The sequence below is a fragment of the Oncorhynchus gorbuscha genome, linkage group LG03 (genome assembly GCF_021184085.1).
Source record: "Oncorhynchus gorbuscha isolate QuinsamMale2020 ecotype Even-year linkage group LG03, OgorEven_v1.0, whole genome shotgun sequence".
Classification (NCBI taxonomy): domain Eukaryota; kingdom Metazoa; phylum Chordata; class Actinopteri; order Salmoniformes; family Salmonidae; genus Oncorhynchus; species Oncorhynchus gorbuscha.
In genome coordinates this window covers 52,164,324-52,180,040 of record NC_060175.1, presented here as the reverse complement: position 1 = coordinate 52,180,040, position 15,717 = coordinate 52,164,324, and the positions used below count along the sequence as shown (strand labels likewise).

At 46.3% G+C, this 15,717-nt stretch overlaps 1 protein-coding gene across 5 annotated transcripts in view; it reads left to right on the top strand.

Moving 5' to 3' along the window:
* The first annotated feature begins 543 nt into the window (after positions 1–543).
* Positions 544–15,717, top strand: part of LOC124031521 (SLIT-ROBO Rho GTPase-activating protein 2B-like) — a 153,956-nt gene continuing 138,782 nt past the window's right edge. For all 5 annotated transcript variants that reach the window (XM_046342859.1, XM_046342857.1, XM_046342856.1 and 2 more), the window contains exon 1: positions 544–1,028. In XM_046342859.1, coding sequence (XP_046198815.1) covers positions 962–1,028 — 67 coding nt within the window. In that variant the 5' untranslated portion in view covers positions 544–961. The remainder of the gene's footprint in view (positions 1,029–15,717) is intronic.

The window sequence follows — 15,717 nt, the reverse complement described above, 5'->3', positions numbered from 1 at the left end:
ATAATATCATTAATATCATCTGTAGGGCTAAACTTTGATTGCCAGATATGACCCCACCCTAAAACAATGTAATGCATTTCTGTCGGATAATTAGTCGATCACAATTCAAGAGTACAGCTATTATATTGAGTCAGATTAGCCCTATGTGTTATTACAGTGTAGTGTGTAGGCAAGGGTCCGTTCACCAACTCTAACCGTCACTGTTCAGAACTACAGTTGGATATCATCTGACTGCCCTCCCAACCCTGTAAGGTCCTACACCCACCCCCCAGACACATGGCAACACCCAGCATCTGGCCTAATCACTGCAGTATCAATAAAGTTGCCCATTGCTATAGGTTTGAATGATGTGTAAAAGCCCACTATTTTATTCATACATACACAGTATTAAATACTGGGCTAGTGTGATAATGAATATGTATGGACAAGCACTCAGCAGTTTATGTATCAACCAAATAAATGCGATACATGCATGGTGTGTGTGCTTTTCCCCATGCCTGCGCATTGGCGTCCCATTCCCAGCTCATCCATGTACCCCACTTTGACTCTAGGAGGAAGAGCAGAGAGCCACGGAGCCAAGCCATCCTCCGACCGTCGTGGTTACAGCCACTCACTGAAGGACTAAACTTTTTGGGAGTCTCCTCATCCGGCCGTGCTGGCAGACTGGTTATTGTTGGTTTAGGGGAATGCATCTCTCCTCTGTTTGCTCTATAAACGGGTTTGGGAACGCATTGAGGAAGGGGTCCACACGAATGGGAATACGGCAGCGCCAAACTCTTGCAATGCGGCCAGAGTGAAGGGGGTAGAAGACAATACCATTCCACGGGCTGTGGGGCTGCTCGCTATCAATATTTCAGTGGGGTCTGCTTCCAAGCGAATAGTTACAGTTCCATTTTTTTCTCTGATTGCTCCTATAACCCATTATTGCGACGAATAGTGTTTTTGATTAGAAGAACAAGCCATGACGTCTACGGCCAAATTCCGAAAGGACAAGGAGATCGTAGCCGAATATGAGACTCAAGCCAAAGGTAATACTTTTCTACCAAGTTTTATATTGTTATAAATGCTGTTCCTTGCGCCCATGTTGGCTATCCAGCCCACAATGCCTTGGCGCATTTATTTTCCGCTTCGTGGATACGTCAACGTGGATCAGTTATTCCTGTCTAAGCCTACTCCAATATTCAAACCAATAGCCTATTCATTTTACAAAGGGTAACACCGTGTGGTTCCTATTCGACGGGTTTAGGAGGCAGATTATTCTTGTTTAATTGTTATCATAGTCTACCGTGGTGTCACATCGAAGCGTTCTGTTTATTAAGAACATCTTGATAACCTATTTTATCGAGAGTATCCTACCAAATCATCAGGCCCACAGTTGATAAAAAATACATCCGATAGCCTTATATCTGAATTACGCGGTATCGGTGCATCCATATACTGCATTAATAAGACAGTATGAAATGTGTTTTTGCTCTCCATGGGGATGTTATGTATGTAGCCTACAGATTCCACATGCCTGTGAAACAACGCAGGGCGTTTTCTCTCCCTGCAGGTCTCCCTGCCTTCTGGTGTGGTGCTAGGCATTCAGAACAACGTTAGGAATAGAGGACAGAATTATGAATTAAATGGCCCGTTGCCTCACGTGCGAGGGTCTGTCCGAGGTTCACCGAATGTCGCCTGAACCATGGACATGGGCGCACGGGAGGGTTTTGGCGAGGTTTGTCACGGGGGAGTGGGGAGAGGATGAGAGGGGTAGTGTTTAGCGGGTTAACTGTTTACTCGCTGATGGTTTATCGATGTTTGCTGTCAAGGGGATCATGGTATTTTCGTGGTTAGGGAGTCAGTCATACTAGATTTATATCTGAGTGGTAATAAGGATTGGAGAGGAAACTGTAGAGTGAAAGAGAGGACAGGATATGATCCTCCTAATGAACAGCACTGCATCCACAGAAGATTAGATGACCCCCCCCCTGTTATGGGTCAGAGAAGGTGACAGAGAGGGGGACAGACACCACTTCATCATAAACTAGTCAGGTTAGCTGCATCCTAAGAGTCTGAAAGCGCTCCCCCCTCTCCTTACATCTTCAATTCACAACCCCTGCTATAACTATACCCAAATCCATCCATGTAGGAGAAATGAATGGACAGGTTTCCAACAATGGACAGACGGGAAGAACAGGAGAGAGAAGGAGAAGAAACATTTGATTAAGTTGGCACAGTGTGTTTGTGACTGTAACAGACCAGTAAGACTAGCCCAGAGGCTGGCAGATGGCGATATTGAGTCATGTCATCTTACCGTCCAAATGCATTGTATTCCGCCGGCAGTACATTCGTTTCCCCGTGGACCGGTTTTTACCAAAAACATTTTCCATTCAGGCTGCAAAGGCTTCGATTTCCTCTTTATGCATATTTTCATTTTTACACCACAATGCTAGTGGCTGAATGCTAATCCCAGATGATGTGTATCGTGTTCAGTCAATCATGTTACAGCAGTTTGGTTTTTCACCCCTAACCTAATGCAGGGCTGTATCTCATTCGTGGAAACCAAGATTCTTCTCAGAGCGGGTCTGTCGGTTTTGACCCTTTTCGTAGCAGGTGAGGAGAACATACGCAGTAGGTTAGGAGAATTAGGTTAAGGTTTGGAAAAGGGTTAGGGTTAGCTAAAATGTTACAATTGTCCCCAACGCGAATCGAACATATCTATCTACAACCAGGTCTGCCCTGAGAATAGTATTGGTTTCCACTAATGCGATGCTGCTGAAGCCCAACTCAAAGGAAAGGTGTTTTTTGGTAGTGACTGAGAGAAAACAAACCGGCGTGAGCGTCAACGGTGTATTGTTCTCAAGTGTATGCGGAGCGATTCTGATAAAATAAGCCGATAAATGGCGTGGGTCGTTTGTTGCAAAGGAATTTGAGAAATTGTTATTATCTTCCTTGGGCTAAGTAGACTAGCTAAACATTTAGTTTAAAATGTATTGGTCTGTAAGCTAAGGTTTCAGTCAAATAAGATATATATTTAAAACAATGCAGCCCACCTGTGTTGATTTTAGTCGTATATAGCCTAGTCGTATATAGCCTAGTCGTATATAGCCTAGTATATAGCCTGGTCGTATATAGCTAGTCGTATATAGCCTAGTCGTATATAGCCTGGTCGTATATAGCCTGGTCGTATATAGCCTGGTCGTATATAGCCTGGTCGTATATAGCCTAGTCGTATATAGCCTAGTCGTATATAGCCTGGTCGTATATAGCCTGGTCGTATATAGCCTGGTCGTATATAGCCTAGTCGTATATAGCCTGGTCGTATATAGCCTGGTCGTATATAGCCTGGTCGTATATAGCCTGGTCGTATATAGCCTAGTCGTATATAGCCTAGTCGTATATAGCCTAGTCGTATATAGCCTGTATATAGCCTGGTATATAGCCTGGTTGTATATAGCCTATATATAGCCTGGCCTGGTCGTATATGTATATAGCCTGGTCGTATATAGCCTAGTCGTATATAGCCTAGTCGTATATAGCCCGTATATAGCCTGGTCTTATATAGCCTGGTCTTATATAGCCTGGTCGTATATAGCCTAGTCGTATATAGCCTAGTCGTATATAGCCTAGTCGTATATAGTCGTATATAGCCCGAATATAGCCTAGTCGTATATAGCCTAGTCGTATATAGCCTTGTCGAATATAGCCTAGTCGTATATAGCCTAGTCGTATATAGCCTAGTCGTATATAGCCTAGGCAGGCTGAGCTGGAAAAATCGAGAGATAAGAGAGAATACTTTTATGTTAAACGATGAGACTAGCTAAATTCTAGCTAAATTCTAGCTAAATTCTTCATGAACTGCTAGGATGTATCTACAACTCTCCTCACAGTTGGTGAGCCAACATAACTGTTTGGTGCTGGCAGGCAGGTATAGTAGCTCCCACAGGACATTTAAGGGGAGTCAAAAAGAACACACAACAATAGTATGTAAGGGCTACATAGCGAACATAACAAATACAACTGTTTAAATGGATTCTCTTGACATTTAAGTTGGTTTTTGCAACACGGTGCCTGTGAATTGACGCGCTTTACTCTCTCGCGCACATTTTGACGCGTCAAAAGAAACTGCAGCAGGCGTAAAATAAAATGAATGAACCTCTGGTCATATAGATTTAACCTGATTGCCTGAACGCGATACACAGGATTAGCAGTTAGCCACTCTTGCATGGTGGTGGAAAATTGTGTTTCATAAGGAAAGTACACATATTGTACCAGTTTATTTCCTCTTTTCTCACCATTAAATAACGTTAAGGAGGAGATCGAAGCCTATGCAGCCTGAATGGAAAATGTTTTAGGTACGAACCGGTCCACGAGGGATATGAATGTATTTCCGGCTGCCATACACAGAAGAGAACAGAGGGGTAGAAAGAGAGGCTTTCATGGTCCAATGAGGAGGAGGCTGGGAAGTAGGCCCATACCTTTTCTCTCTCTTTCATTCTTTTCCCCCTTTCTCTCCCCACCCAGGGAATGGAGCATGAAAGCAGGTCAGATGTATTCACTGTTATGCGGGTGAATGAGGACCCAAAAGCGACTTAACGAAAACAGAGTCTTTATTCCAGTATTTGACAAAAGTGATAATCCTGGATATTATCAAGGTGAAAACAAAACAGGAAAACTGAAATCCACTCGTCAGTAGAGAGGACTGACTGGAGACTCGACCATAGACTGCAGGTTGCTTCGGGAAGGCACCGGCCGTAGCAGACCTAGACACCTGCTCACACGCAGCATCTGAAGAAGGTAAAACACGACAGGGCGAGACAAGGACACAGAACAGCGAACATCATACAAGGATCCGACAAGGACAGAAGCGGAAAACAGAGGGAGAAATAGGGGCTCTAATCAGAGGGCAAAATAGGGGACAGGTGTGAAAAGAGTAAATGAGGTAGTTAGGAGAATGAGGAACAGCTGGGAGCAGGAACGGAACGATAGAGAGAGAGAGAGAGAGAGGGAGAGAGGGAGGGGGAGAGAGGGATAGAAAGAGGGAAAGAACCTAATAAGACCAGCAGAGGGAAACGAATAGAAGGGAAGCACAGAGACAAGACATGATAACCAATGACAAAACATGACATTCACAGATAGTATGGCTCTCTATTGCTTAGCAGCATCTCAATGGAGCCATAACCCTGTAGGATCTGGGTTGTTGGCAGTGACTTCTTGACCAGTGTTGGCGAGGAGTGAACTACATGTAGTTAAATGAGTAATTTAAGTACATTTTGAAGTAGCTTGGTGGTATTTGAACTGAATTCAAATCTAGGTGGTGTTTCCTGTAGTTAATAACTGTTTTTTTCCATGTAGCGGTGTAGATAACTACTGGAACTACACACTACTTTTTTTGCAAAAATAAGATATGGGTAATCATTTCCTTAATTTTTTGCATCAGACCTGCCTAATTCTCACTTGAAACATCGTTTTTGTGTTTAACCTGTTAAGTCGACCCTCTACTTTTTCGAACATTCTGTTAAAAATCGTGCAACATTTCAGCGCCCTGCTACTCAGGCCAGGAATATAGTATATGCATATGATTAGTATGTGTGGATAGAAAACACTCAGACGTTTATAAAACGGGTTAAATCACGGCTGTGACTATAACAGAACGTGCGTTTCATCGAAAAGTGCAGGAATATCTGATCACTGAAAATGGAAATAAATATCCATCCGTGAATTCAAGGAATTGTTCAAAGTGAATCGAATTACATGAGACTGAGGTTTCAGTGCCTACAGCTTCCACACGTTGTCTAGAGTCTTGTCATTTGATTCGCAATTGATTCTTGGTCTAACCGAATCAAGGGAATCGATTCCCTCCAGTCTCCGACCGGATGTTTTGGTCGAGCTCTCTCCAAGACATTTTTTCGAAACAGACACCTATAGAATTGACATCGCCTCCTGATGAATTTTATCGCTTATTAACGTGTACTAATACCTAAAGTTGCATTACAAAAGTATTTCGAAGTGTTTTGTGAAAGTTTATCGTTGACTTTTTGAATTAAAAAAATGACGTTACGTTATGAAACGCTATTTTTTCCGTTTATCACACAGTCTTCATAGATCGATATCTAGGCTATATATGGACTGATTTAATCGAAAAAAAGACCCAATAGTGATTATGGGACATCTAGGAGTGCCAACAAAGAAGATGGTCAAAGGTAATGAATGTTTTATATTTTATTTGTGCGGTTTGTGTAGCGACGACTATGCTAATTATTTTGTTTACGTCCCCTGCGGGTCTTTTGGGGTGTTACATGCTATCAGATAATAGTTTCTCATGCTTTCGCCGAAAAGCATTTTAAAAATCTGACTTGTTGCCTGGATTCACAATGAGTGTAGCTTTAATTCATTACCCTGCATGTGTATTTTAATGAACGTTTGAGTTTTAACTAATACTATTAGCATTTAGCGTAGTGCATTTGCATTTCCAGAGCTCTAGATGGGACGCCTGCGTGCCAGGTAGGACCAAGAGGTTAATGGGCTAAATTACACATTCTGTTAATATATGACCCCAAAGTGAACTGGTCTTGTAGTTTGTTGTTGACATTTCAGATTTACATATGAGGATTTGTCACAAATTAGTTTGGATGTAGTTAACTAAAGTTACTTTGACAAAGTAGTTAAGTAAACTATATTTCTCTTAAGGGTAGCTTTTGTGTAGCTTAACTTGATTCACTGTAAAGTAATTTGTAACTTGGTAAACTATCTTTTCTGAGTAGTTTCCCCAACACTGCTTCTTTCAGTGTAACGTAATTTGTAACTTGGTAAACTATTTTTTCAGAGTAGTTTCCCCAACACTGCTTGTTGCCCTGAAGGCTGTTGCTGTGTTCCTACAATGACAGGGGTTTCATGCCTGGCCAAGTGAGGTTGCTGCAGTGAGTCTGCTTTCTGAAGGAGACAATGTGTTCTTACTAAAGTTTTATAAGAATGTACAACAATTTCAGGGAGTACACCTACGTCTTCTTTTTCTTCATGTTTTCTCCCATTTCATGCCCATCGGTGGTGTAGTGGCGCCAGGAGATTTGGATATACTCTAATGTAGCCAACGTTTTCCCAAACGGACCACCCAGTGAAGGAAAGGTGATCTGTGGGAAGTTCTATGAGAAACAATAAGACACTCTGAATGACCTAAAATGAGGAATCCCATATTAGTCTTTGAGTCAGGCCAACCCAAGCTGTACTGTGCAAGTAGGCTAATAGTAGGCCGTCTATTAAAACAGATCAATTAGCCTGTCAACTGAGTCACATGTTTCTGATTTTTGAACCCCCCCAGGTTGTCACTCTCAAAGTTACATATTTTTAATAGAAAAGGTCCATAACTATGCTTAAACCACATCAGGAGACCGATTTATTTATTTTTCCCCCATTTTTTGTTGTTATGTTGTTACCCTTTAATTCAAGTGCACAGGCACCTAACACTGCTGTTCAGTTAGCAGTGTTTCTGTAGCACATGAGATGGAGGTCGCAAGGAACCATGATGTCATTCAGCCAGGTAGGCATAGGCTGTAGCTTGTGAATGTTTCATTGAGATGGTTTCTGGGAAACGCCTTTCCATCTACAACAACACGATTAGGCCTGTCATTAGCATCACTATATTTTTTTCCCATTCCTGGACATTTTACTTCATATTATGAGGCATGTCTCACCTTGATTCAGAGTAACCTATAACCAAAATGTTATAATGTGGAGGCAATTATTTTACGAAGACTTCCTTATTATGCGTTCTCCTGTTCTATTGGTTTTCTTTCAACTTTATTTCATTGTCGAGCAGCCAAAGGCATTCTCCTAGTCACATTAGCAACCCATAATAGCTGTTGCATCTTTAGATCTCCCCTCTTTCTAAATGTCTAGCAGATATTTCCATCTCTGTCCATGAAACCGTTTGCACGTGCATTTTAGAACGGTGTCTTTCCGCAAATTGCATTTTGTAACATTCCGTGTGCACACCGCTTGCGCCTAAAATATGAAGAAACAACAGTTCGTCAACATTTGAAGCTAGGCGTTCTGTTCTGTTCCATCAGCCTTATTCATTGATACGGCGTAGGCCTCAACTCCTCTACTTTGATAGGCATCATGGGGATTAAGAAGTGAGTATACGCAATGCCCTCTGAAGAACAAGTGGATATGCAGCGTATAGCTGTGTATATCCTCCACGACACCACTGATGCCCATTGAACATGGCAGTGTTGAGCTTGTGGATCGATTCCACGTGGTTACAGGGTTAATTCCACATGGTTACAGGGTTAAAAGAGAAAGAGCTCCAAGGGTTAAGTTTAGGTAGACATTTCGAGTGGTTAAGGTTAGGGCTATGGTTTGGGGAAAGCTTGAAATATAATTTACAAAACGATGCGTTTTAAGTATCATCAAGTACTCTCCCTGCTTGTTAGAGAATTGTGAATTGCCGTTGTGCGGTGGTCTAAGGCGTCGCGCTCTGGCTCTGAGCCTCGTCAGTTCCAGCGCTGTGCCATTGTTTTTTGTTTTGGTGAGCGCCGACGAAGGCATACATCCACGTCCTCGGGACCTTTTCAAACGTCCCAAATTGACGGCTCTTTCCTGTGACCAGCCTGTGTGGACAGATTGGCACCCTGGCATCAGTGGCGTGCTAGGGCTTTGAAACTCGTGAGTCTCCAGCAGGCTGGGTTAGCTGTGTGTCTGTCCCCTGCCGGGTCCTCCTGTTCCCCTGCCGAGGCCTCCTGTTCCCCTACCACACCTGTCATCGCTGTCTTTAAACAGCGTACAGGGTAACAAGTCTGTGTTTGACCAGTTTGGAAAGGATTTCTATTGTGCTTACGAGTGTAAAAAGTCTACTGAACAAAGCATCTTAATTTATTTATATTCCCCTATCTATCCATCTCTCTTAATTCTGCTTGTATCTCTCTCTCTGTATAGCTGTGGTGTCTCTCAATCCCAGCAGAGCCCCACTAAGACATTAATCTGCACCCTGCAAGGAAAGCACATGTCGCCTCCAAGGAAAATGAATAGAAATCTACAGGCCTGATAGCAATATTGTGCCATGGCAGCTATACACACACACACACACAGTTTATTCTGTCAGGTTCTTGAAAGTGGGAGGAGTTGATGGGATGTGGAGGTGTTGCCTGTCTGTCTTTTCCCCCCTTCTCCTCTCCCCCTCTTCCTCTTTTTCTCCGTCCTCAGGGCTGTTCTGGGACTCTGGGAAAATGCATGTATGCAACTCCTCAGTCCTGTATTCCCAGAACCAGCAGCTCAGCAGAATAGCACACCCCATTTCACAGCTCTGGAATTCCACAGGCAGACTTTTCCCCCCTTGTTATTTCCAGTCCAATCCCAGGTGGTGTGTGTGTGTGTGTGTGTGTGTGTGTGTGTGTGTGTGTGTGTGTGTGTGTGTGTGTGTGTGTGTGTGTGTGTGTGTGTGTGTGTGTGTGTGTGTGTGTGTGTGTGTGTGTGTGTGTGTGTGTGTGTGTGTGTGTGAGAGAGAGAGAGAGAGGAATGTCACTCCTACGGAGATGCAGGGACTCAAATGTTAAGAGGAAACGTAATCGTGATCACCATCTCGACTACGACACAATTACTCAAAACGCAGTTAGACAGTAACAACACACAAATGGACACACACACACACACACACACGCACAACGGTCTCAAGTGTGACACAGAGAGAGAACCACTTGCTCAAAGAGGCACCAGGTTGTTTTCCTAGGGAGATCCTCCGTCTTCTCTCTCTAGAAATAAACCCTATCATATGTCTGAGAAAGGGTTTAAATTCTCCCTGTTGCACTGGTCAAACAAACAAGAATCCATTTATATTCCTGACAGAAATATTGATTGGAATGAGGTCTGAGTGTTGGAAGGCTGAACTCTGAGCTCTGAGCTGCCCTGATTCCGCAGGGAACCATTCTGGGGGCGACAAATGAGAAATCGTAGTTCATATCTGCTTTAGGCTGTCCGTCTCGCCCGTCTCTCCCCCAAAAGATACTTGGTGGAGAGTTGCTCTGGGTTCACACACTCGCGTTTACACATACACACACCACACGAACAGTTCTAAGCTCCATTGAGGAACGAAGCTGCCCTGTGATATTAAAATTGTCTGCGCGCTTAAGCAACTCTCTTGGAGACGGATGATGTCAACTGTGTGTGTGTGTGTGTGTGTGTGTGTGTGTGTGTGTGTGTGTGTGTGTGTGTGTGTGTGTGTGTGTGTGTGTGTGTGTGTGTGTGTGTGTGTGTGTGTGTGTGTGTGTGTGTGTGTGTGTGTGTGTGTGTGTGTGTGTGATTGTGAAAGGATGATTTTGCTTCCACACACAATGGCGGAAAATGGAGGAGGCACCATATGTGCGTTTTTAGAGTGTGTTTTGGTACCTCTACTTGCGCGTGTGTGTGTGTGCGCGCGCGCATTGCGTGTTCACAGGCTGACTTAATGTATATTTGATCAGACGGAGCACTAGGGAAAGAGTGGGCCAGCTGAATACTGAGTGTGTTATGTCTATAGCAGAGTCTGCTGTTAAATGGGTCACAACCAGCAGACAGAGAGACAGAGAGAGAAAGACAAAGGGAATGATGGAGAGAGCAGAGGCCATCTGCTGCTAGAACTGTCTTTTTTTCAGGGGAGAATGTGGCACGGGACAAGTCCAGGTAGAACTGTCGACGTACCTCCTCCGTTTCCTGACAACCTAGTCCACCGCAGCTTTGTGCTGGTCTTACAGCAACGTGAGAACGTGCAGTGCCTCTCCGTCAGTATCCAGGGCAACCGAAAGCCAGACGACCATTTCTTAGTCAAACCGATAGAATTCAAACCTATTGAAACACTGGCCCCGTCTGCAATTACCTTCTAATCTGTCATCATCATACATGATTACTTGCCTGTGTGTGTACTGGTGTGTGTGTGTGTGTGTGTGTGTGTGTGTGTGTGTGTGTGTGTGTGTGTGTGTGTGTGTGTGTGTGTGTGTGTGTGTGTGTGTGTGTGTGTGTGTGTGTGTGTGTGTGTGTGTGTGTGTGTGTGTGTGTGTGTGTTTATGCTAGTAGAGGCTTTGGGAAGCGGTCGTTAAGTTCCCCTAATCTCCCATTGTCCACTTTAGTAGGATCTCCTAACGACCCATAGTCAATTATTGCTGAACTGTGTGTGTGTGTTTCTAACGACCCACACTCAGAGGTGGATTGCACGGCTCAATCAGATGACTGTTCACTCCATCTGTGTGTGAGAGAGCAAGGAAGTTTGTGAGTGTGTGTGAAGGAGAGAGAGCGGTAGTCTGAGTGTGGGAGGGAGAGAGATGGAGAGCGAGCGGTAGTCTGTGTGTGAGGGAGTAGGAGAGATGGTGAGAGAGCGGTAGTCTGTGTGTGAGGGAGTAGGAGATATGGTGAGAGAGCGGTAGTCTGTGTGTGAGGGAGTAGGAGATATGGTGAGAGAGCGGTAGTCTGTGTGTGGGAGGGAGAGAGATGGTGAGAGAGCGGAGTCTGTGTGAGGGAGGGAGAGCGGTAGTCTGTGTGTGAGGGAGTAGGAGATATGGTGAGAGAGCGGTAGTCTGTGTGTGAGGGAGAGAGAGCGGTAGTCTGTGTGTGAGGGAGTAGGAGATATGGTGAGAGAGCGGTAGTCTGTGTGTGAGGGAGGGAGAGAGATGGTGAGAGAGCGGTAGTCTGTGTGTGAGGGAGGGGAGAGATGGTGAGAGAGCGGTAGTCTGTGTGTGAGGGAGTAGGAGAGATGGTGAGAGAGCGGTAGTCTGTGTGAGGGAGGGAGATGGTGGAGAGCGGAGTCTGTGTGAGGGAAGGGGAGAGATGGTGAGTGAGAGAGCGGTAGTCTGTGTGTGAGGGAGTAGGAGATATGGTGAGAGAGCGGTAGTCTGTGTGTGGGAGGGAGAGAGATGGTGAGAGAGCGGTAGTCTGTGTGTGAGGGAGGGGAGAGATGGTGAGAGAGCGGTAGTCTGTGTGTGGGAGGAGAGGGAGAGGAGAGATGGTGGAGAGAGCGGTAGTCTGTGTGTGAGGGAAGGGGAGAGATGGTGAGAGAGCGGTAGTCTGTGTGTGAGGGAGATGGTGGGAGAGATGGTGAGAGATATGGTAGTCTGTGTGTGAGGGAGGGGAGAGATGGTGAGAGAGCGGTAGTCTGTGTGAAGGGGAGGTGAGGGAGAGAGATGGTGAGAGCGGTAGTCTGTGTGTGAGGGAAGGGAGATATGGTGAGAGAGCGGTAGTCTGTGTGGGAGGGGAGAGAGGGCGGTAGTCTGTGTGTGGGAGAGATGGTGAGAGAGCGGTAGTCTGTGTGTGAGGGAGTAGGAGATATGGTGAGAGAGCGGTAGTCTGTGTGTGAGGGAGGGAGAGAGATGGTGAGAGAGCGGTAGTCTGTGTGTGAGGGAGGGGAGAGATGGTGAGAGAGCGGTAGTCTGTGTGTGAGGGAGGGGGGAGATGGGAGGAGCGGAGTCTGTGTGTGAGGGAAGGGGAGAGATGGTGAGAGAGCGGTAGTCTGTGTGTGGGAGGGAGAGAGATGGTGAGAGAGCGGTAGTCTGTGTGTGAGGGAAGGGGAGAGATGGTGAGAGAGCGGTAGTCTGTGTGTGAGGGAGGGGGAGAGATGGAGAGCGAGCGGTAGTCTGTGTGTGAGGGAAGGGGAGAGATGGTGAGAGAGCGGTAGTCTGTGTGTGAGGGAAGGGGAGAGATGGTGAGAGAGCGGTAGTCTGTGTGTGAGGGAAGGGGAGAGATGGTGAGAGAGCGGTAGTCTGTGTGAGGGAGGGAGAGAGATGGAGAGCGAGCGGTAGTCTGTGTGTGAGGGAAGGGGAGAGATGGTGAGAGAGCGGTAGTCTGTGTGAGGGAGGGAGAGAGATGGAGAGCGAGCGGTAGTCTGTGTGTGGGAGGGAGAGAGATGGTGAGAGAGCGGTAGTCTGTGTGTGAGGGAGTAGGAGATATGGTGAGAGAGCGGTAGTCTGTGTGTGGGAGGGAGAGAGATGGTGAGAGAGCGGTAGTCTGTGTGTGAGGGAAGGGGAGAGATGGTGAGAGAGCGGTAGTCTGTGTGTGAGGGAGGGGGAGAGATGGAGAGCGAGCGGTAGTCTGTGTGTGAGGGAAGGGGAGAGATGGTGAGAGAGCGGTAGTCTGTGTGTGAGGGAGGGGAGAGATGGTGAGCGAGCGGTAGTCTGTGTGTGAGGGAAGGGGAGAGATGGTGAGAGAGCGGTAGTCTGTGTGAGGGAGGGAGAGAGATGGAGAGCGAGCGGTAGTCTGTGTGTGAGGGAAGGGGAGAGATGGTGAGAGAGCGGTAGTCTGTGTGAGGGAGGGAGAGAGATGGAGAGCGAGCGGTAGTCTGTGTGTGGGAGGGAGAGAGATGGAGAGCGAGCGGTAGTCTGTGTGTGAGGGAGTAGGAGAGATGGTGAGAGAGCGGTAGTCTGTGTGTGAGGGAGGGGGAGAGATGGTGAGAGAGCGGTAGTCTGTGTGTGAGGGAGGGGGAGAGAGCGGTTTTCTGTGTGTGAGGGAGGGGGAGAGAGCGTTTTTCTGTGTGTGTACTGAACAGAAAATGCTGATGGGGCTTCAAATAATCTCTCAGCAAGGATGTTTGTCTAAAGGGGAGGATGGGAAGGATCGGGAGTCAGGGTACAACACATATTGTGTGTGTGCGTGTCCATGCTGCTTGCTTCTTGTTTGAGGCCTGATTCCATTTTGTCCTGAACCGCCGACCTATACCCCAGACATGGATACACACAGACAGACAGACAGACAGACAGACAGACAGACAGACAGACAGACAGACAGACAGACAGACAGACAGACAGACAGACAGACAGACAGACAGACAGACAGACAGACAGACAGACAGACAGACAGACAGACAGACAGACAGACAGACAGACAGACAGACAGACAGACAGACAGACAGACAGACAGACAGACAGACAGACAGACAGACAGACAGACGCTATTGAGGAGGGCTGAAAGTCGTGTTCCTGTTTGCTTCTGCCCACTCTCCAATATAAATAGAGGGACAGAGACAAATAAAGGTATACTGTAGTGACAGAGACAGAGACAAATAAAGGTATACTGTAGAGAAGGAGACAGAGACAAATAAAGGTATACTGTAGTGACAGAGACAGAGACAAATAAAGGTATACTGTAGTGACAGAGACAAATAAAGGTATACTGTAGAGACCGAGACAAATAAAGGTATACTGTAGTGACAGAGACAGAGACAAATAAAGGTATACTGTAGAGAAGGAGACAGAGACAAATAAAGGTATACTGTAGAGAAGGAGACAGAGACAAATAAAGGTATACTGTAGAGAAGGAGACAGAGACAAATAAAGGTATACTGTAGAGACCGAGACAAATAAAGGTATACTGTAGAGACCGAGACAAATAAAGGTATACTGTAGTGACAGAGACAGAGACAAATAAAGGTATACTGTAGAGAAGGAGACAGAGACAAATAAAGGTATACTGTAGAGAAGGAGACAGAGACAAATAAAGGTATACTGTAGAGAAGGAGACAGAGACAAATAAAGGTATACTGTAGAGAAGGAGACAGAGACAAATAAAGGTATACTGTAGAGAAGGAGACAGAGACAAATAAAGGTATACTGTAGAGACCGAGTGTCATGCAGGTGAAAGAGGACCCAAAAGCGACTTAACAGAAACAGAGTTTATTTAAGTCCAAAACGGAATAACAGAAATCCTCTAGACTTGTAGAGGGGAAACAACTGGAGAAGCGGCCACAGACTGCAGGTCGCTTCGGGTAGGCGCAGGCCGTAGTCGACAGAGACACCTGCTCACACGCAGCATCTGATGAAGGCAAAAAACACGACAGGACAGGGCGATACACAATCACGGCAAAAACACGACAGGACAGGGCGAAACGCAATCACAGCATGGTGAATACAATACAAGGAACCGACGGGACAGGAACGGATCACAAAGGAATAAATAGGGACTCTAATCAGGGGAAAGGATCGGGAACAGGTGTGGGAAGACTAAATGATGATTAGGGGAATAGGAACAGCTGGGAGCAGGAACGGAACGATAGAGAGAAGAGAGAGCGAGAGAGTGAAGAGGGAGGGGAGAGAGAGGGATAGAAGGAGGGAAAGAACCAAATAAGACCAGCAGAGGGAAACGAATAGCATGGGGAGCACAGGGACAAGACATGATAATAAATGACAAACATGACAGTACCCCCACTCACCGAGCGCCTCCTGGCGCACTCGAGGAGGAATCCTGGCGGCAACGGAGGAAATCATCGATGAGTGAACGGTCCAGCACGTCCCGAGACGGAACCCAACTCCTCTCCTCAGGACCGTAACCCTCCCAATCCACTAGGTATTGGTGACCCCGTCCCCGAGAACGCATGTCCATGATCTTATGTACCTTGTAAATAGGTGCGCTCGACAAGGACGGGAGGGGGAGGGAAGACGAACGGGGTGCGAAGAAAGGGCTTAACACAGGAGACATGGAAGACAGGATGGACGCGACGAAGATGTCGCGGAAGAAGCAGTCGCACAGCGACAGGATTGACGACCTGGGAGACACGGAACGGACCAATGAACCGCGGAGTCAACTTACGAGAAGCTGTCGTAAGAGGAAGGTTGCGAGTGGAAAGCCACACTCTCTGGCCGCAACAATACCTTGGACTCTTAATCCTGCGTTTATTGGCGGCTCACCGTCTGTGCCCTGTAACGGCAAAGTGCAGACCTCACCCTCCTCCAGGTGCGCTCACAACGTTGGACAAACGCTTGAGCGGAGGGAACGCTGGACTCGGCA